This window comes from Salmo salar, chromosome ssa02, assembly GCF_905237065.1.
Source record: "Salmo salar chromosome ssa02, Ssal_v3.1, whole genome shotgun sequence".
NCBI lineage: Eukaryota > Metazoa > Chordata > Actinopteri > Salmoniformes > Salmonidae > Salmo > Salmo salar.
The window spans coordinates 52,035,938-52,059,346 of record NC_059443.1 but is presented as its reverse complement, the minus strand read 5'-3'; the positions used below and the strand labels follow the sequence as shown (position 1 = coordinate 52,059,346).

At 43.7% G+C, this 23,409-nt stretch overlaps 1 protein-coding gene across 1 annotated transcript; it reads right to left on the bottom strand.

The window, feature by feature from the left end:
• Positions 1-124: 124 nt before the first annotated feature.
• Positions 125-5,082, bottom strand: LOC106586159 (mitochondrial import receptor subunit TOM20 homolog). Its single transcript, XM_014173071.2, has 5 exons — positions 4,820-5,082; positions 4,021-4,067; positions 3,282-3,363; positions 2,798-2,940; positions 125-1,029 (listed from the first exon to the last, which is right to left on the bottom strand). Exons 1-5 carry the CDS (start codon positions 4,941-4,943, stop codon positions 982-984), a joined length of 444 nt encoding a protein of 147 aa, XP_014028546.1. The 5' UTR covers positions 4,944-5,082; the 3' UTR covers positions 125-981.
• Positions 5,083-23,409: the final 18,327 nt, after the last annotated feature.

Genomic DNA, 23,409 nt, shown 5'->3' with positions numbered 1-23,409 from the left:
GCTAAGGTATGTAAACTTCCGACTTCAACTGTACGTCTATGGTCCCACCTAATGGTAGGGAAAACATTCATTAACTATTCTGGACATTAATATCTGAGAGACTAAATAAACTTTTAGAAGCAAGTGTAATTTACCTTTTTATTTCAATTTCTTACAAAGAGGAACAACCTCTTAATGACCTAACAGAACATTCAATCACTTTCTAAAGTATCTCCATGTTGGACTGAAATCAAAACAATAACTTAAATACAATGAAGCAACAACATTGAGACAGTCTTTCAATTTCCTTGTTCCTACATGTGATCTAAGAAGTTTGTAGAAAGAGTTTTTAATACAGGGGCTATATGTATCAAGTAGGAATGCTTTTTTTTAGGATCCATTTTTCCCTTTTAGATCACAATGAATGAGAATGCATGGGCAGGGGGGACCTGATCCTAGATCAGCACTCCTACTCAAGACGCTTAATACATATGGTCCCAGAGCTGTGTAAACGTGGGAGTGGTTGCAGCGATGATATTGTAAATGCTGTGAAATGCTTTGCTACACCTTCCAGAGACCGACCACTAAGAGAAGCAAAAGAATGTATTTTTCTAACTGCATATGAATCCAATAACAATGCTGTCCGATAGGCATTTTTGATTGGTTGCTGCAAATCACGATATGGTAATTTGATGCGACCAATAGTAACACGTGTGGGGGACGGGTTCATGTTTCTTTCATTTGGACAGAAGCGAAAGAATGTTCAATACCCTCCAAAATGTGAGTTAAAAAAAAGTTTACCTCTTATCTTGACTTGTCTAGAAAATTGGTTATAGGAGCACCGGGATTAACTTTCCCCTAGGTACCGATCTAGGATCACCTTCCCCTCCCCCAATCCTAACCTTAACCATTAGTGGGGGAAATACAAAACTGACCCAAGATCAGCATCTAGGGGCACTCCGTTATAGGAGGGTTCCGAGGGGAAATTTCCAGCGACGATCCTCATTCTAAGTCCTCTTCATTCAAGCTACCTTGTGCGCTCACAATACGCTGCAGGAAAGAGGGAAATAACGTCAAATTCTAAAGCCATAAACATGCAAAATGTGTCCAGTTTCCTCTTCGTTGTTGATCTCGAACCATAATCATAAAGAGTCTCAGAGTAGAAGTGCTGATCTAGGATCAGGGCCCATATTCAAAAAGCATCTTCTCCTACTCAGATGTTTTATGAATACGGGCTCAGGTCCCCTCTGTCCATGTTCTTACTCAAGGTAAAAACTGACCCAAAAATCAGCACTCCTACGATGTTGAGACATGCAGATTTGAATCAGATTGTACTTCTGTCTAGCATATAATACAACTGGTTTTAGGGCTGGGCGATATCTAATTCATCTAAATTTGTTTTTGCTAAATGTTCAGATGCCTGGATTGCAGGAATCTACGTTTTTATTATTTTTATGTGCTTATGGTCTCATCTCATTCACTCCTTGTGCACCTTCCCACTAGCACACAGACACCAAGCCCCTCACAACAACAAAGATTAAAGAAACTGCTTGTTGTCATAGAGGAAGTTAAACTCGCTATTTGCAGCATTTGAGGTTTGGTCCAACAGAACCAACACCGAAATGCTTAGACGAGAACTTAACCTTTCTAATGATACCCGTTTTATGTGTCAACTCTCAGAATGTAGTACGGAGCAGACCCATCTAAAACGAGTATCAATGGTGGAAAATTCATTCTCAGTCTGTCACGGGCAGTACTGCTAGCAGCATTTTAGCCACAGACTTATGTGCTAGCTGTCTAGTCTGGTTTTTTTTTTTATAAATGTGCAATGAGCATAAAAATACATTTACATTAGGAATTGGCAACTCATTCTCATTCTGAGAAATAAGCATCGGTTTATCCAGGTAGGCCACTTGATTTCGATATCTAAATAAGTTCAACTGTTCTACCTTGTTAGCTAGCAAATAGATTCAAGTTGGTTAGACTTGAAATAAACATTAGCTGGCTACTCACTAGCACGTGGGTTTGTGCTTGAGTGATTTTACGAGACCCGTGTTAAATGTTCTATTATGCCTGCTACAAGAAGTTGGTCATTGTGCATGGTTCTGTTTAAATTTGTAAAAAATAAATAAATGCAATTTCATAGACAGACATGAAAGCCAGAGCAATGATTATTTTTTTAAGTAGGTTAAACTATTACTCAGTCTTATGGTTGTGGAAGGATCATATTTAGCTTAGTTATAATTTTACAAGCCCTGAATTCATTTAGATTATTGCTGACTGTTTGAAATGCAGTGTATTGCCCTTTAACTGTGCAACAAAGCTTAGGGAAAATGTTTAAAAATAAAATCAAGGTTTATTGTGACTCGCCAATGTTCAGAAATAAAAATATGATTTTTAGGCCATATCGGCCAGCCCTAGTTGGTTTCCGCTTTCTTGCTTGAATACATTTACTGTAAATTGTTCTGAATAGAAGCGTACCTGCTGCAGATGCGGGCACTAAAAAGTTAGTTGGTCAAAAGCTATCTGTAGCAGACTGTTGCACACACATTGTGACAATGGTTATGCTAATAGCACAGCGCAACAACTTTTCAGTACCTGCAAATGACCCTGAAATGTATGAGAGGCACTGTACCCGGCTGATGGTTAGTGTTGGGGTTGTTACACAAGCTCAATTTTGAATAGGATTGCAGTTCTGACTACATATTAGATATTACATATTAGATACATTAGCTTCCTTGCTTGTATGCACTTACTGTAAGCAGCCCAGGGTAAGAGTGTCTGCTAAATGACCTTGAAGTAGAGAAAAGGACTGTACCTGGCTGATGGTGGGCAGTTTGGTGAGAAGCATCTGGAAGACTGGTGGCGGGAGAGTCTGCTGCAGCACCTGGAGAAGCTGCTGGGGCTGGCCGCACACGGCGATGGCGTTGGTCAGGTGCTCGATGCCGTTCTCGTAGTCTCCTATACCGGAATACCAAGCGCAAAGAGGTTTAGATCGACAAAACGAGCAGTACATTATATGGAGAACAGTGTCGCTACTCTGGTCAAAAGTAAATTAGGTAGTGCATTATGGGGCACAAGGTGTCATTGCACTGGTTGAAAGTAGTGGGGGAGGATGTCAATGCTTTGGTCCAAAGTAGCGCACTATATAGGGAATATGCAGTCATCGCTTGGTAAAAAGTTGTGCACTATATGGGGAATAGGGGGTCATCGCTTGATAAAAAGTGCACTAGCAGGCCTATATGGGGAATAGAGTGTAACACACAGCCTAAGTGATGTCAGTGTAAGCAAGACTGATTTACCTTGAGCCAACAGCTCCTCTCCCAGCTGAATCTCCTCCAGGAAGAACTTCTGGACCGCCTCAGCATCCTTCAGGTCTGGGAGCTGCAAGAGTTCCACAACACACACTTTTCTTTTCATTGGTCAAGAAATAACTAAAACATAGACAGGTGGAAAAGCTGTTGTCGATGGCCTATGCTCCAGGAAGAATAAAAGGCTTATTCACATGAGTCGGGGCAATCCGCAGAGGCTTGTCAGGTGTAAGGTTAGAATTACATTTCAGTGACCTCTTAGCGCACCGCCTAGCTCAGCAGTTCTTGCTGGGTTTGCACTTCCTCCATTGGAAAACAATGGCTTGTTCGCCACAGAACCGTTATTGTACGAGTCAAGTATATGGGCCTTAAGTAACAGATTTTGGAGGGAAGAGTGTAGTCGAGTAGGTCTGTTTCCATTGGGGAGCTATACAGTTGTGTTGACTGAAATTCGGTACCACTGTACAGACAATTAAACAGTATTTTCTCCAGAGTAACAAAAATAGAAAGGTTAAGTCAATGCACTAATTCCAGTCTCAAATCAGTCATACCCAGCCATCACCTTGCCGTGTCCTAATACATGCCAGTGAAGATATCCTGTTTATTCCACTGGAGGTCATTGGAGATTATTTTCCACAAGGTATCATCTTAAGTGTACTAGACATGACTTCTTTAGACGTGTGTTCATTGAGGAAGAATTTAAATAGTACCTTGAGGGGATTTTACTCACCTTTGACAGTCCTGTCCCCTGTTTTGCAGCCACCTGATTTCTCCTCCCTTGGGCAGAGGTAAACACAATCACTGTTAATATAAATAGTTTTGGGGATTTCTCCTGTTTGTACTTAGACACCTTAGTTTCTCAGGCAATCCTACAATGCAAGACTATGATTAGGAACAGTAAGGAAGTCCCATTAACATCCTAAATTGACACCCTAAAGTACAACTTCGGCTTTTGAACAAAGCTCCAAAATAATCCACACCCCTTCTGATATCCCTTGATAAAGTAGTTTACCCGGGTCAGAATCAGGAAATATTTAAGTGTAGCTGCTAAGTAGCAAGTGACAACTAGCCAAACAATCCTAGTTATTTTTTTCTGGTAGGGTTATGAACTACCACGGTGGAAGGTAAATGACAAAATTGCTAACAGGAACATGGCTCATTCAATTGCGGTAAAGCAGGTGTATAAAGCATTGTGGCCAGCTGACAGCCAGAATCCATCTTTAATACTGTAGTCCAGCTACAGTATAAACGCTCAACTCTATTTAAGAGAACAGAGTTGAGCATTCCTCTGCTAGGAGCTAGTTAGGTTAGCACTGGCTAGTTAGGTGCAGGACTTTTGGGGTTAGCAGTGCGCTAACAATTAATGAATCAGATCTAATGCACAAACCATTAACGTTACCATTCAAGCTTCTATACTTCGCCAATTGGGAATAGTTAAACGAGTTCTGCCTGGCTCGAGCATTTTGTTGCACCTCAGGTCTCCCAAACAGAGACCGGAGCGGGTTGCAAAGGACGCAGACAACACTCACGTTCTCGCAGCCTGTTCTTGAAGTTGGGGTCACTCCGTCTTTTCCTGTCGAAGTAGATGCAGTAGCCGACGAACAGAGCCCCGCAAACACCGGCGGCTATCGTGCTCGATTTACCGCCCATCATCACTTCCGAAATGGTTGGTATTTCGATGTTAACAAAGAGAATATTTCAATTTTGGCTTATATCAAAGATGGTACATGACCTCACACAGGCGCAAGTTCGCAGCAAAAAGGACCAGTAGGACCACTGACTAATTTGACAGCTAGGGTGTCCGCATTGACCGCCTGATAGAAAAGAATCCACCTTTAATTCCCAATCACATGATATCTCCGATAACGTATGCATTTGATTGACTATAAAGTGTTGCATGTTGTTGAACCCAGATGGGGAAAAAATAAATGTGTTAGGATTTCTTCAAATCAATGTAACTAGTAGTCGGTCGCATTGAAATGAAAGTACCACAAGGGGGCAGTAACAATTCATTAAAAAAAGAAGCAGCAGGCTTGTGATCACATTTGATACAATTAAACAGTATTTTCTCCAGAGTAGCAAAAATAGAAACAATTTAGCTACAACTCTAGGTATTTTGACTAATCTGGGGTAGACTACACAGCAGCAAACAATGGCCAAGTGAAATATTGAACAGTAGGCTACATGGTGTGGCACAATCATCTAGACTAGTAAGAAAACATGTACAATTTAGCTTTCGCTATGACCAATTCATTTATGAAAAATTATGCCAGTTGCTCTGAGCCTTGCTCCTATGCCTGTTTGGCCTTAGTTGGCACTTTTCATCTCCCAGATGATAGCTAATCCCTAGAAGTGCTGCTCAACAGAACAGATGGTCAGCTGCAATACATGTGCAAGGCCAGACTGCTGCAAAAATATACCACCTTGACTATTAGGCTTCTGAGGGCACATGCTCAGACCTGCAGTAATACAAACCATCAGGCATGCACATCCTTACATGGATTACATCATCACCAGACTGTGTCTGGTATTACGTGCACCTTTGCCTTTAAATGGCAACCGAGTCGTTCTGCAGCCTTGCACCATTTCTGTGGCCGCTTGTTGTTGTTACAGTTTATTAAAGGAGTAACTGAATCTTAGAGATTGGCGTCATTGACCACACGTTGCCGCTTGACAGGATTTTGGAAGGGTGTGTGTGCTTTTGGGGGGGGGGGTTCCAGTTAAGCTGTGGGTGTTTGGTTGTGTGCGTGCATGTGTGTTGGTACAAGTGTGTGTTTGAACAAGTGTGTGCATGTGTACACTTGTCTGTGGACAATTTACATGGTAGGAGGATTATCCGCCTGCCCTGTCGTCTCTCTCGCCAGCGGCTTAGCAGCTCGCACCTGGCATGCAGCTGGCTGAGGGTTGGCGAAGAATTCACCCCTCAGGGACATCTAGCTCCGCCAGTGCCCGGGCATGACGTGATGCGGCTTAGCCAGAGGCTCGTCGTCTCACGGCGGTGGGTTATTATTACCATTACTCAATCGTTCCTGGAAGCTGCTTTGGAAGCCCTGCTGTATGTGATCCCAGTGCTCGTGTGTTTGGAGGTCTCCTGATCCATGCTGTCATCCCAGGCCACATTATACATGTCTATATACATGTCTGTAGCAATTCCCTAGGAAACAAGTACTCTTGTCATTTGCTGGGACTCAGACAGATCTCATGTCCTTATGTCGATGTGGGTTGGAGGTTTGGATAGAAAGACCGTGACACACACGTCAGAGAGTGTTTAGAGATGTTGTACAAATAATGGTTGTTGCAAAACTATCTCTCAATCAGACAGTAGAATCATGTAAGACTTTAGGGTTTATAAAGAGAGCCAACCAATGGGGATGCTTTACTGACTGATTCCTACATATCTCTCTTAAAACCATTTATATGGGTATAACTTTTACTGTTCTCCTGGGTGTGCTAAGGTTGGCAATAAGACAGGAGACACCCTGCAGTTGCTTATTGTGCAGTATACGAGCCACACTGTGTACCTTTATTGACTGTGCACATAGCACTATTAAGTGAATTAAGCATGCTCCATAAAGGCTAGGTAATTAGTATGCTTGGGCTCATAATCCAATCAGTGTGCATGATGCTGCACGGTGAGCTCATCGCTATATATGACTTTCACAGCCATGCTGACTCTGCACATTTACTGTAAAACCTGGCAAGGCGACTTGCGTCTGTGAGTGCAAAAGCAATTATCTTCTTCTGCCCTGTCATCTTCCTTGGAATGGTGCGCTTACTCCTCTGTTGCCATGGTTTCAGACCAGAGCGGTAACTATGGCAACACTGTTGGTATTCCCCAAAGCGGTGGAGAGAGATAAGACACACCACCAGAAGTCTTTCCCACTGATGCTTCACATGCACGCACGCACGCACGCACGCACGCACGCACGCACGCACGCACGCACACACACACACACACACACACACACACACACACACACACACACACACACACACACACACACACACACTCAGACACGCACGCGCACACACACTCAGACGCGCACACACACACGCACGCGCGCACACACACACACACTCAGACACGCACGCACGCACGTGCCACACACACACACACACGCATACACACACTCAGACACACACAGACCAAGCAAGTGTTTTTGAGTGGAGATTTGCACAAGGGCTCCAGTGAAGGAAGCTTGCAGGGACAAACAGAGAAGTAATTATTTTTACCCTGGCTGCAGCTGTTTTTCTGTGTGTCTTGGCAGCCCTGGCTCCAGCAGCAGAGAGACAGGCCAGGAGACAGGAACTGAAAAAATCCCCTCTCTTACTATTGGAATAAAATACAGAACGTTTTGAATCCCGGCCCAGGAACGTCCCATAAAACTGGAAATGGCAGGCCTACCCTGTATTTTCCATGAACCCTGTGCTCTCCCCATTCCAAAGGCTATGTCATTAGATGTGTTTTCAAGGGAGAAACACGTAGTGGAACCAGGAATGGAGGGAGGAGGGAGGATGGCAGGCTTGCCAAGTCTCTGAGCCAAGTGGAGAAGAGAGAGACTTTTCTGTTTAGGTTGTCTGAATGGGGGAGAGAGTGCTGACTGAAAAGGAATGGAAAGTGAGAGAGAGAGGGAAGGGAGAGAGAGAGGTAAAGAGGACTGCTTGTGTTAGCATGGCGTTGCGCCCCAGGACCCCATTAGCTAGCTCTCTCTTCAGCTCTTGGCAACGGCATAGGCGGTCAAGGTTTTATCGGCGGCTGTAAGTGAACCATTTCTCCCTCCCTGCAGTGCTCCAACTAGTCCTCCATGTTGAAATCACCACTCCCTCCCTCTGGGGTCAGTAAGGGGAAAGTAAGCGCTGGCGGAGGCGGCTGGCTACAGCTCCAGCCAGTTTCCTTCCCTTTCCCTCCACCCTTCTGGGTGAGTGGAATCTCTGGACGGATATGAGTGCAACAGAGTTCTGGCCAGTGAGAGTTGGCTACCATTTTATCTCCAAAAGTTAGCCGAGTTATCTCCAGGACCAAGAGTTAGCTTTCAGGCTATTTAGCATTTTAGAATGACCTCTATATTCTGAGTTAGCTCCTGGATTATAATTTGCTTGTAGAACTTGAGATATAGTTTAGGGTTTGAGCTGTGAGGGAGCCAAGGAGGAATAGAGGGATTTGATAAAAGAGTGGAAGATAGAGGGCGCTATTTGGCATGGTAAGAGAGAGAAGAGGCTTCTGAGCCGAGGCAGACAGCCCACCATCCTTCAGCTGTCAATAGGGGTAGCTGCTGCTCCAGCACAACATTCACAGCACCACCACACACACAGAAAAGCACACTCGCTCACTCAAACACTAACACACACCCACCCACACACTCAGGGAAACACACACACCCCCAAAACAAGATAACTTTCAGCTGAAGTAATGGGTGAATGACACAAAAAAAAGTAGTAGTCTACGAATAAGTTATATCAATACACACAACCCACTGGGCACAAACGTTAGTTCAACGTCTAGTTTTGATTTACATTTGGTTGAGTTGTCAACTAACATGAAATCAACAAAAGTTGGGTGAAAAGAATAATGAAATTCCCTTAAGTTTTTTCAAATCCAATCAGTTTTCCATCTTGATTCAACGTAATCACAATGATTTGTTTTATTGAAATGACGTGAAAACAACGTTGACTCAACCTGTTTTTGCCCAGTGGGAAGTTGAAGAGTGGACATAACAAGGCTTTGGAAGTTAGTGTTTCTAACTCTACAGGATTGTATTAATTGTATACAGCAGATGGTTTTCTGTCATTGCTGCAGTTTAGTACAAAATACAGACTCTTACACTTGGGGAATTGCCATCAAGCACAACTCAACCTATAAAGCTACTTTCAGTGTTAATCTGTGTATGTTTGTTTGTTTTCTTGACTCTCTATTCCATTACAGCATACTGCAGCTGCAGGAGCTATATGGCGAGAGTTCTCCTGATCTATGCTTAAGAGAACCATCTCCTATGGTCAGATCAAAGATTGAGTTCTGGTAAGCTGTTCCTAAATCTGCTCTTGGGTGGCAACATACATCTAACCCCAGCCCTATTCTGCGGCACCTGGTTAGTAGTGCTAGCGTCTCTGTCTGCTGTAGCCTGGTTAGCAAGCTAGCTAGCTATATCATCTCTCTGCCATCACGGCTGCCTGGCCAAGCACGCCCGCAGGAAGGTCTTGGCAGCGTCCGCTGTCTGTCCAGATGGCTGGGGATGGCAGCTCAGTGTGACGCCTCCGCCTTAGATGCCTCTGATGATTATACCCTCTTTGAAAGAGATAGACATCCATTTACATGGAGGCTCTTCTCTCAGCATACCAATTGGCCTTGGAGGTCCCACTCTTCTTTGAAGTATAGCTATCGTTTATCGCTATATAATGTAGCTATAGTGTTATTTTTGTCTTAGCGGTTGAACATATTATTTTTGTTGTTGTTTGGTCATCAGCCAGATTTGCTTTGCTTTGTGGTGCGAATACTGAGTATAGGTCAACATCCACAAATGTTTTGTCCACAAATGTTCTCCTTCTCTATGTGTCGAGAAGGCATCAAACAAAGGAAATCATTTGGGCACAAGAGGAGGAAGTGTGCCGGGCAGCTTGGCAGGTAGCAGTCTGGTTGAAAAGGTGGCTTGTCCCAGCCTGCCTGGAGGTGGGTAAACCAAACGAACAAGCAGACGGATCAGTAGATGAATATTTAAAACCAGAGTGGGCCTTAGCGTCGTCATGGGATACCCACCATGCAGTGACATGCAGCGAATCTCTGCACTCCTCTGGGATAAGTATTTGGGGGGGATAAATGAGGTTGTCTGTGAGCTTTTAGCAGAGTTTCCCATCGTCAATGATGTAGCCAGACACGCTGCCTTTAGTTTAGCACACTGTACCAGGAGAAAGGAGGGGGAGGAGAGCTAGAGGGGTGTTAAAGAGGGGCTCAATTCAGGAAATGATGACGGACCTCTGGGCTTTCTCAACACACAGGCCAGGCTGTTGTTTGGATTCCCCAGCAACTGTTTTTTGCAATATTTTTCTGTGGGATTCAGTGGCAGGGGAAAAATGTAAACATGGTTGTGGCTGTGTAGTGACGGAGGCGGCCATATTGCTTGGGTTTATATAATGTTGTTTACCTTACCATTTCCTGGTGACAGGAATGCAAAGCTTTTACATGGTTTGTAGCAGTGGCGGTTCTAGCTTGTATGGCTTCCTGGGCGAACCCCCCTTTCAGCCCCCCCCCAACCAACAACAAATAAAGCACCATTCTGCACTAACTGTAATTTTTATTCAGACATTTGGAACAACACAAATAATTCATCATAACATTTAAAACTATATAAATATAAAAATACACACAAAACTTAGACTCATTAATATCAAAAAGAAGTAACAAAGGCAAATAGAAACAAATTTGTGTTGATTTGGCACTCGAGCATCAATACATTACCCATCCCCCCAACACTGTCGAGACTAAATCAATTCACCTTGGTGGTGTGCAGATTGGTTTCATATTATTCTTAACGATGTCGCACAAACCAGAAAAAAATGCAACAATATGTCTGTGAAACTATATATTCACAGTATTTCGTAGTGTGACTGATTTTACTAATTGCTTTGGTACTGTATAAAGTTAGAGGTGGGCTATTTGATAGATTCCCCCGCTCCCCCCTACCTCGGGCTTCAAGTGGGGAGATCTGATGTCAACCTACCCCCATCCCCCTCCCCATCTTGTACTTCTGAGTGGGAGACCTTCCCAGGCAGTAGCCTGCCTAGCTCACAATCTAGAATCAGGGTGTCCACTCCGACAAGGTTAATTGACCCACAGTCCCACACGGTGACATGATGTCATTGACGTGACGTGCAAATGAGCAATAGAAAACCGATTGCGCAAATGTCACCATTTCGATTGTTTTTGTGCAGGCGCCCCGTGCCTGCCCCCGGCAAGACACCGCCCTGGGCGGCTGCCCATGTCACCCGCCCATGTCGCCTATACCTAAATCCGACACTGGTTTGTAGTATAAGGTTGCAAAATGATATTTCGGAGCCATGCCGTGTCATGCACCCCCGTTCCCCCCCCGTCCCCCCCGTCCCCGTCCCCCGTCCCCCCTTCAGCTTGCAAGGTCATTTTTACCGTACCCATAAGTATGATTCAGAATAGTGTAGACATGATTCGATTCAGAGTGATATGTGAGCAATAGCGTCCACCTATGGCCAATAGAAATAGGTCATCAGGCTACATATGTGGCCAATAGAAATGAATGTATATGTCTAACATGTGTAATAGCCCAGTCATAGCTTGGGATATGTAGCAATGAAGTGGTAGGGGGAGGGGGGTAGAATAGAGGGGTTAACCAGGGGCTCAGGAATGTCAGAGTCTGACCCCCTAACCTCCCTCCCGGATTTATCGGGATCATTTGGGGAAGAAAAGAAAAGAGGCTTTATGGGAGCATGACGGCACTCCTGTGAAAATGTGGGAGAAGAAAAGAAGAGAGAGCTTAAGAGGTGTAGAGTACATACGAAGGAGGTAGACCTACTTTAAGGTTGGGACAGTGACCTTTTTTGAAAGGGGCACCACCAGCCTGTGAGTGCACAAAAGAAAGAAAGAAAACAATTGGACTGGTCCGCCTCTCCTTTGATCTTGACACCTTTCATTTGACTGTCACAATATTGGTTGACTTCTACATTGGTTGACTTCTACATCCCAGAAAATCCCCGCACCCCCCCCCGCCCCCCCGACCCCCCAACCGCATTCCCCTTCCACTTACATCCCCTCCTCCACAAAACAGAAAATACCTTGTTCTCAGACACCCCTATCCCTCCCTCCACCATCTCTCTATCCTTTCCTCATGGCCTCCTCAAGTGCGCTAACATTTTCCGTGCCCTCCGACCTCGCGTTAGCACATGGCAATGATTTCCCACCGCCTTAAAGGAGGGCTCTGGTGGTTATCCCAGACTTAAAGGGGAGCTTCGGTGGATTCCAGATGACTGTGCCACCGCTTCCCACTTCACGTGTGCGCCGTCCGGGGAGGAGAAACAAAAGAAGGGGCATTTCAGATGGAATGTATGTTGGAAAAATGTAAACCCATTCAATCTGTCCCGGGAATGGTTTGAGTAAAATACCCTGTTTCTTTTTTACTTTACTTTGACTAAAACCAATTCGAAACTGGGTAGAAAAGATAATGGACTAACATTTTATAGACTCTTCACTCTGTCTAGTTTGCTAACAGTCATCAAAATGAAAGCTAGACAGTCAGGGAGCATCAAAAATTCAAAAAGCGATGGATAGACAATTATTTTTGACGGTAAGGAAATATAATCAATTTTAAATGCGGCCCTCCTGACCTCAGTGAAAACCGAATGTGGCCCCCAGGGCAACATTTGTTTGATACACCTGCTCTAGGCCATGCCTCCATCAATCCAATGCTTTTAGATTTCTGGGAAATATTTGGATTTAATAATTACAAGTATATCATATCAAATCAAATTTTATATGTCACATGAATACAACACCTTAGAGTGAAATGTTTACTTACAAGCCCTTAACCAACAACGCTTTAAGAAGTAAAATGTAAAATAGAAAATTTAAGTATCAAATAATTAAACAGCAGCAGTAAAATAACAATGGCGAGGCTATATACAGGGGGTACTAGTAGAGAGTCAATGTGAGGGGGCACCGGTTAGTCAAGGTATTTGAGGTAATATGTACATGTGGGTAGAGTTAAAGTGACTACGCATAGATAATAAACAGAGAGTAGCAGCAGAGTAAAAGAGGGGTCTGGGTAGCCCTTTGATTAGCTGTTCAGGAGTCTTATGGCTTGGGGGTAGAAGCTGTTAAGAAGCCTTTTGGACCTAGACTTGAGGCTCCGGTATTGCTTGCCGTGCGGTAGCAGAGAGAACAGTCTATGACTAGGGTGGCTGGAGTCTTTGACAATTTTTAGGGCCTTCCTAAGACACCGACTGGTGTAGAGGTCCTGGATGGCAGGAAGCTTGGCCCCAGTGATGTACTGGGCCGTACGCACTACCCTCTGTAGTGTCTTGCGGTCGGAGGCCGAGCATTTGCCATACCAGGCAGTGATGCAACCAGTCAGGATGCTCTCGATGGTGCAGCTGTAGAACCTTTTGAGGATCTGAGGACCCATGCCAAATCTTTTCAGTCTCCTGAGGGGGAATAGGTTTTGTCGTGCCCTCTTCACGACTGTCTTAGTGTGTTTGGACCATGATAGTTTGTTGGTGATGTGGACAACGAACTTGAAGATCTCAACCTGCTCCACTACAGCCCCGTCGATGAGAATGGGGGCGTGCTCGGTCCTCCTTTTTCTGTAGTCCACAATCTTCTCCTTTGTCTTGATCACATTGAGGGAGAGGTTGTTGTCCTTGCACCACACGGCCAGGTCTCTGACCTCCTCCCTATAGGCTGTCTCATTGTTGTCGGTGATCAGGCCTACCACTGTTGTGTAATCGGCAAACTTATTGATTTTGTTGGAGTCGTGCCTGGCCCGTGCAGTCATGAGTGAACAGGGAGTACAGGAGGGGACTGAGCACGCACCCCTGAGGGGCCCCCTTGTTGAGGATCAGTGTGGCGGATGTGTTGTTACCTACCCTTACCACCTGGGGGATGGCCCGTCAGGAAGTCCAGGATCCAGTTGCAGAAGGAGATGTTTAATCCCAGGAACCTTAGCTTAGTGAGCTTTGAGGGCACTATGGTCTTGAATGCTGAACTGTTGTCAATGAATAGCATTCTCACATATGTGTTCCTTTTGTCCAGGTGGGAAAGGGCAGTGTTGAGTGCAATAGAGATAGCATCATCTGTGGACCTGTTGGAGCGGTATGCAAATTGGAATGGGTCTAGGGTATCTGGGATAATGGTGTTTATGTGAGCCATGACCAGCCTTTCAAAGCACTTTCTGGCTGCAGACGTGAGTGCTACGGGTCGGTAGTCATTTAGACAGGTTACCTTAGTGTTTTTGGACACAGGGACTATGATGGTCTGCTTGAAACATGTTGGTATTACAGACTCAGTCAGGGACAGGTTGAAAATGTCAGTGAAGACACCTGCCAGTTGATCAGCGCATGCTTGGGGTACACGTCCTGGTAATCTTTCTGGCCCTGCGGCCTTGTGAATGTTGACCTGTTTGAAAGTCTTACTCACATCGGCTACAGAGAGTGTGATCACACAGTCATCCAGAACAGCTGATGCTCTCATGCATGTTTCAGTGTTACTTGCCTCGAAGCGAGCATAGAAGTAATTTGGCTCGTCTGGTAGGCTCGTGTCACTGGGCAGCTCGCCACTGTGCTTCCCGTTGCAGTCTGTAATAGCCGGTGTAGTACAATTCGATCTTAGTCCTGTATTGACGCTTTGCCTGTTTGATGGTTCGTCGGAGGTAATAGCGGGATTTCTTTTATGCTTTTGGGTTAGAGTCCCAGCTCTACCCTTTAGATCAGTGTGGATGTTGCCTGTAATCCATGGCTTCTGGTTGGGGTATGTACATACGGTCACTGTGGGGACGGCGTCATCGATGCACTTATTGATGAAGCCAGTGGCTGATGTGGTGTACTACTCAATGCCATCGGAAGAATACCGGAACATATTCCAGTCTGTGCAAGCAAAACAGTCCTGTAGCTTAGCATCTGCTTCATCTGACCACTTTCTTATGGACCGAGTCACTGGTGCTTCTTGCTTTAGTTTTTGCTTGTAAGCAGGAAACAGGAGGATAGAATCATGGTCAGATTTGCCAAATGGAGGGTGAGGGAGAGCTTTGTACGTGTCTCTGTGTGTGGAGTATAGGTGGTCTGGAGATTTTTTCCCTCTGGTTGCACATTTAACATGCTGGTAGAAATGAGGTAAAACGGATTTAAGTTCCCCTGCATTCATTTAAAAAAATATTTTAAAATGTAACCTTTATTTAACTAGGCAAGTCAGTATTAAGAACAAATTCTTATTTACAATGACAGCCTACCGGGGAACAGTGGGTTAACTGCTTTGTTCAGGGGCTGAACCAAATATTTTTACCTTGTCAGCTCGGGGATTCAATCCAGCAACCTTTCGGTTACTGGCCCAACGTTCTAACCACTAAGCTACCTACCCCTAGTCCCCAGCAACTAGGAGTGCCGCCTCTGGATGAGCGTTTTCCTGTTTGCTTATGGCCGTATACAGCTCATTGAGTGCGGTCTTAGTGCCAGCATCGGTTTGTGGTGGTAATAGACAGCTACGAAGAATATAGATGAAAACTCTCTTGGTAAATAGTGTGGTCTACAGGTTATGAGATTCTCTACCTCAGGCGAGCAAAACCTCAAGACTTGGATTTCTCAAAACTCAAAACTTAGATTTCGTGCACAAGCTGTTTTTTATAAATATACATAGACCGCCACCCCTTGTCTTACCTGAGGCCGCTGTTCTATCCTGCCAAAAAGCTTAAAACCCGCCAGCTGTATGTTATTCATGTCGTCGTTCAGTCTATTTTATTTTCCATTGATTGTACGTTGGCAAGTAGGATTTAGGTTGGAGTCATTAAAACTCGTTTTTCAACCACTTCACAAATTTCTTGTTAACAAACTATAGTTTTGGCAAGTCGGATAGGACATCTACTTCGTGCATGACACAAGTAATTTTTCCAACAGTTGTTTACAGACAGATTATTTCACTTATAATTCACTGTTTCACAATTCCACTGGGTCAGAAGTTTACATACACTAAATTGACTGTGCCTTTAAACAGCTTGGAAAATTCCCGAAAATTATGTCATGGCTTTAGAAGCTTCTGATAGGCTAACTGACATCATTTCAGTCAATTGGAGGTGTACCTGTGGATGTATTTCAAGGCCTACCTTCAAACTCAATGCCTCTCCTTGACATCATGGGAAAATCCAAAATCAGCCAAGAACTCAGAAAAAAAAATTGTAGACCACAAGTCTGGTTCATCCTTGGGAGAAATTTACAAATGCCTAAAGGTACCACGTTCATCTGTACAAACAAGAGTACGCAAGTAGAAACACCATGGGACCACTCAGCCGTCATACCGCTCAGGAAGGAGACGCATTCTGTCTCCTCTGAAAATACTTTGGTGTGAAAAGTGCAAATCAATCCCAGAACAACAGCAAAGGACCTTGTGAAGATGCTGGAGGAAACAGGTACAAAAGTATCTATATACACAGTAAAACGAGTCCTATATCGACATAACCTGAAAGGCTGCTCAGCAATGAAGAAGCCACTGCTCCATAACCGCCATAAAAAAGCCAGACTACGGTTTGCAACTGCACATGGGGACAAAGATCGTACTTTTTGGAGAAATGTCCTCTGGTCTGATGAAACTAAAATGGAACTGTTTGGCCATAATGACCATCGTTATGTTTGGAGGAAAAAGGGGGAGGCTTGCAAGCCAAAGAACACCATCCCAACCATGAAGCATGGGGGTGGCAGCATCATGTTGTGGGGGTGCTTTGCTACAGGAGGGACTGGTGCGCTTCACAAAATAGATGGCATCATCATCACCCAACTTATTGTGGGAAGCTTGTGGAAGGCTACCCAAAACGTTTGACCCAAGTTAAACAATTTAAAGGCAATGCAACCAAATACTAATTGAGTGTATGTAAACTTCTGACCCACTGGGAATGTGATGAAAGAAATAAAGCTGAAATAAATCTCACAACTATTATTCTGACATTTCACATTCTTAAAATGAAGTGGCGAGCCTAACTGACCTAAGACAGGGAATTTTTACTCGGATTAAATGTCATGAATTGTGAAAAACTGAGTTTAAATGTATTTGGCAAAGGTGTATGTAAACTTCCGACTTCAACTGCACATACTGTATCTGTTTTCGATTGCACTTGAAATATGCAGCATGCAATACGAATTGTTTTGATCGTATGAAGAGAGACCATTTAGACAATTTATTGAAAGCTATCCAATATTACAGTTTGCCTAGCTTAGCCAGCTTCTGTAAATGCAAGTTAGTGTTTCAATAGCTGTCTCTCTGTCAGTGAATTACATTTTTGTTAGCATGGCATGGTTATATGTCTCATTTCAAGTAACTAGTTGCAGGCTTAAAAAAAAACTTAAATCATATACTTTGCATAGAAACACAAATAAAAGCATGTGATAGAAAGATGTGTGTGTCATGTATGCTAGAATGGAGGTTTAAAAATGACAGCTGTATAAGCATATTAACCAATACATATGGCATAGACTACATATATACAGTGCATTTTTTTCACATTTTGTTACATTACAGCCTTATTCTAAAATGTATTAAAAATAAAAGAATTATCATCAATCTACACAAAATACTCCATAATGACAAAGTGAAAAACAGGTTTACATTTTTTTTTTTTACAAATGTATTAAAAATAAAGAACAGAAATACCTTATTTACACAAGTATTCAGACCCTTTGCTAAAACACTCACAATTGAGCTCAGGTGCATCCTGTTTCCATTGATCATTCTTGAGATGTTTCTACAACTTGATTGGACATGATTTGCTAAGGCACATACCTGTCTATATAAGGTCCCACAGTTGACAGTGCATGTCAGAGCAAAAACCAAGCCATGAGGTCGAAGGAATTGTCCATAGACAGGATTGTGTCGAGGCACAGATATGCAGAAGGCTTCAATCAGATAGGCCTCCATCAGTCTTAAATGGAAGAAATTTGGAAGCACCAAGACTCTTCATGGAGCTAGCCACCCGGCTAAACTGAGCAATCGTGGAAGAAGGGCCTTGGTCACTCTGACAGTGCTCCAGAGTTCCTCTGTGGAGATGGGGGAAACTTCCAGAAGGACAATCATCTTTGCAGCACTCCACCAATCAGGCCTTATGGTAAAATGGCCAGACGGAAGCCACTCCTCAGTAAAAGGAACATGACAGCCCTCTTGGAGTTTGCCAAAAGGCACCAAAAGGACTCAGACCATGAGAAACAATATTCTCTGGTCTGATGAAACCAAGATTGAACTCTTTGGCCTGAATGCCAAGCATCACATCTGGAAGAAACTTGGCACCATCCCTACGGTGAAGCATGGTAGTGGCAGCATCATGCTGTGGGGCTGTTTTTCAGCGGCATGGACTGGGAGACTAGTCAGGATCGAGGGAAATATGAACGGAGCAAAGTACAAAGAGATCCTTGAAGAAAATCTGCTCCAGAGCGCTCAGGACCAACAGGACAATGACCCTAAGCACACAGCCAAGACAATGCAGGAGTGGCATCGGGACAAGTCTCTGAATGTCCTTGAGTGGCCCAGCCAGAGCCCATTCGAACATCTCTGAAGAGACCTGAAAATAGCTGTGCAGCGACGCTCCCCATCTAACCTGACAGAGCTTGAGAGGATCTGCAGAGAAGAATGGGAAAAACTCCCCAAATAAAGGTGTGCCAAGCTTGTAGTGTCATACCCAAGAAGAATCGAGGCTGTAATCGCTGCCAAAGGTTCTTCAATAAATTACTGAGTAAAGGGCCTGAATACTTACGTAAGTGTGAGATTTCAGTTTATTTTATTTATACATTTGTAAACATTTCTAAAACCTGTTTTTGCTTTGTCATTATGGGGTATTGTGTATAGATTGATGGGTAAATAAAAACAATTATATCGATTTTAGAATAAGTCTGTAATGCAACAAAATGTGGAAAATTCAAGGGTTCTGAATACTTTCTGAATACACTGTATACTGAAGAAAAAGATAAACGCGACATGTAAAGTGTTGGTCCCATGTTTCATAAGCTGAACTAAAATATCCTTGAAATGTTCCATACGTACAAAAATATTATTTCTCTAAAATGTTGGTGCGCATTTCTCCTTTGCCAAGATAATCCATCCACCTGACAGGTGTGGCATATCAAGAAGCTGATTAATCTGATCATTACACAGGTGCACCTTGTGCTGGGGACAATAAAAGGCCAACTTTAAAATGTGCAGTTTTGTCACACAACCCAATGCCACAGGTGTCTTAAGTTTTGAGGGAGTGTGCAATTGGCATGCTGACAGCAGGAATGTCCAACAGAGCTGTTGCCAGAGAATGTAATGTTCATTTCTCTACCATAAGCCACCTCCAACATCGTTTTATAGAATTTGGGTCCCCAAAGGTCCCCAAAGCACATACATCCCTGGGTCGCTCCTTTTTTCAGGTCGCTGTAGCTAGCGACTGGAGCGAGCTGCAAAAACACTCAAACTGGACAGTTCTACCTACAACTCTACGTTCAAAGACTCAATCATGGACACTCTTACTGACACTTGTGGCTGCTTTGCTTGATGTATTGTTGTCTCTACCTTTTTGCCCTTTGTGCTGTTGTCTGTGCCTAACAATGTTTGTACCATGTTGTGCTGCTGCTATGTTGTGTTGCTAGGTTGCCAGGTTGTTGTCATGTTGTGTTGCTACCATGCTGTGTTGTCATGTGTTGCTGTCATGTTGTGTTTTTAAAATCCCAGCACCCATCCCTGCAGAAGGCCCTTTGCCTCTTGGTAGGTCATCATTGTAAATATGAATTTGCTCTTAATTGACTTGCCTAGTTAAATAAAGGTTATATAAAAATAAATAAAAGACAAACGTGATAGAAAATAATTAATAAAATAAATCATCACAGCAAAGGGATGTAGTATGTGAGCTAGAAAAGAAACATTCTGACAGTCTGAGACAGGGTGATCTGCAATCATCCTTCTCCAACTATTGACAGGGACAATGTGGCATTTCTTATTTGTCAGTATGAATTAAATTAGTGGGTCCTGCCTTGATGACTGTATTAGATTTACGCTACTAGTTCTACAGATTTTCGTAGTCTTAAATTATTACTTGGAATAAACTGATAGCTAAAACATCCTTGTCCCAGAATGACATGCTAGCTAGTGATAAAGCTATCTGTTCCCGCTAGCTAGCAACTGTTCTCCTTGTTGTAACTAGCTAACTAGCATGCTAGCTACACTACTAAGGTTGCTGTGTCCTAAGCTGAGAGACATTTTCCAACTTGCATTGATGGTATCACGTTTATATAATTAAATAGTTTGATTACAAATAAATACAAAATAATTTACCTGATAGTAGTTTGTCGGAAAGTGATCTCTCTGGAAATATCATTAGTGGTCTACTACCTTGGATATGGATAATGTGATTGGCAGATATGATCAGCAGAGATAGAACCATGGATAGTGCTCAAGTTTGGATTTGTTTACAGTTTAGTACGCAGCGGTGTTTGCCTGTCCAGTTAGCGAACATAAAAGTAAGTATTTTTTTTTAAATTCTTAAGAATTGACATTGCTAACAAACGTATGTATTCAGAATAAATAAATATACACAATATGTAAAAAACAGCTCCTCCCTCGACAGAGGTCGATCATCTAAAAAACGAAAGCAGATAGGTGTCACGTATACTCTCCGGCACTCGAGGTCACCAGGCTGCTCATTATTACGCACACCTGTCACCATCATTACATGCACCAGCGCCTCATCAGACTCACCTGAACTCACCTGCCTGATTACCTTCCCTCACTCCCTTTAGTTCTTTCCCTACGTGTTATTGTTTCTGTTCCATTGTTTCATGTCTGTACACTGCTCGTGTTTCTTGTTTTGTTTATTTGCTTGTTTATTAAAAATACACTCGCTGAACTTGCTTCCCGACTCCCAGCGTACACGTTACAGAATAACGGCTCACCAAAGGGAAGCATCAAGGAGCGTTTTTTTGTATTTGTTTGTGTAGGTGACGACGGGTCCAGGTGTCGCTACCAGAGCAAACGGGGATGCCTCAGCTGGCTCGTCAGGCTTCCATGCCTCAGCCGGCACGTCAGGTTTACAAGACCCGGTTGGGCTGTCAAGCGTCCGTTTCCGAGTCTACCGAGGATGCCTCAGCTAGCTCGACAAGCTTCCTTCCATACCTCAGCTGGCTCGACAGGTTCACAAGACTCGATAGGCTCGGCTGGCTCCCATGCCTAAGCCGGTTCGTCTGGCTCCCATGCCTCAGCTGGCTCATCAGGCTCCCATGCCTCAGCCAGCCTGTCAGGTTCCTGCGCCTCAGCCGGCTTGTCAGGTTCCCGCACCTCAGCTGGGTCGACAGGTTCCTGTGCCTCAGTAGAAGTGACCGGCCCGCTCCTGGTCCCCGGGACCATCCTCCTGGTCGGCGTCCTGCAGCTGGAGCCGCACGTCAGGGAGGGGGTACTGTCATGTATACTCCCTCTCCGGCGCTCGAGGTCACCAGGCTGCTCATTATTACGCACACCTGTCACCATCGTTGCGCGCACCAGCGCCTCATCAGACTCACCTGGACTCCATCACCTGCCTGATTACCTTCCCTATATATGTCACTCCCTTTGGTTCTTTCACTAAGCGTCATTGTTTCTGTTCCGTTGTTTCATGTCTGTGTTTCTTAATTTGTTCTAAGTTAATTTATTAATTAAATACACACCCTGAACTTGCTTCCCGACTCCCAGCATACACGTTACAATAGGTTGCTATGGCCCACCACCTACGAGCGGTCATGGCTAGAAGGGATCCAGCTTTTTTTATAAAATTAGTAACAAATTTATCCCGAAAAGAAGGTAAACAGGTAAACAGTTTTTCATCAGTAGCCTCATGAATTCAGCCAAAACAAGATCAATAACTCATGCATGCACACACTCCTACTGAATATGCATTTCCCTGCATTGTGAATAGGCCCAGGCTACATCTTGATTTACCCAGTTTATCAATAGAGATTTACCTTTCAAATAAATTATTACAATTATGTTGTTATGTAGTTAGATGGCCCAAAAAATAAAAATGTCAAATTTATTGTATAGTTTTATAATTGATTAATGCATACATTCAAAAATCTAAAATGCTAAATGTAACGGTATTGAACTCAAACGATCTGTCAAGTACCATTCTGTGACTTTGGCTAATACGCCTTCTTGTTTTGCCGTGGTATCGTTTTGGTATCGATTTATTGTGATGGTATTGAGTATCGTGATACTAAACCTGGTATCGGTAAGTCAAAATTCTAACACACACACATACGCACAACAAAAGTAGAGCCGCTACTCCTGCCAGCACATAGCAATGCAGGCTACTGTACCCTTCCCCTGGCCGGAGCCCACATCAATGATGCAAAATATCCATAATTTTCTAATCAGACATGCATGGCGAATGCCTGAAAAGAAACATCTCTAAGGCATTCTCTGTGGAATCCCAATCTGTGGATTGGTTTCACCAAGGGCTTGGCAAAGAGATTATGTCAACGGAAAGCTAAGCAATATTCGCCCACACAAACAAAAGGGGTCCACACACAAACCCACACACATTAACATTTGCATTTTAGTAATTTAGCAGACACTCTTATCCAGAGCGACTGACCATTTTCATACTTTTCTCTCTCTCTCACACACACACACACACACACACACACACACACACACACACACACACACACACACACACACACACACACACACACACACACACACACACACACACGCTCACAAAAGAAAGCTGCATATAGGCTTAAATCTAATCCCTGTGGTATTTGTCTATCATATCACGACACAAAATGGTACCGCGTATTCATAGTGTCGGCGTTGTGTCATGGGTGTGAGAGAGGCTTTGTTTCTGGTTGCGTCCCAAATGGCACAATATTCCCTATGAGCTACTTTTGACCAGGGCCCATTGGCCCTATATAGGGAAAGCCCTGGTCAAAGTAATGCACTATATACAGAATAGGGTGCTATTTGGCACGCATCCCCTGAAAAAACGACATGGTTGTAAATACTATTCCAGGATTCTTTCTAAATACCTTATATAGGTCACGGTTTGTGTTTCCCTCTCACCCAATCAAGGCCCCACTAGTCTGGAGGTTTGTTGCCAAAGTCAGTTATCGGTCTAAAAGATTGGGGTGCCTGTACCAGCATTAGTTTGTATACCTTGTGTGTGTGTTTTATATTAAACTGTCCTTGTGGGTAGCTGAAGTCCGGTCCCTACGAGGAAAAATGTTATTTTAGGCTTAGGGTTAAGGTTAGATTTAGGGTTAGGGGGTTAGGGAAAATAGGATTTTGGATGGGAATAAATTATTTGATCCCCACAAGGATAGCAGTACAAAACGGTGTGTTTTTATTTCACTAGGCAAGTCAGTTAAGAACAAATTCTTATTTTCAATGACGGCCTAGGAACAGTGG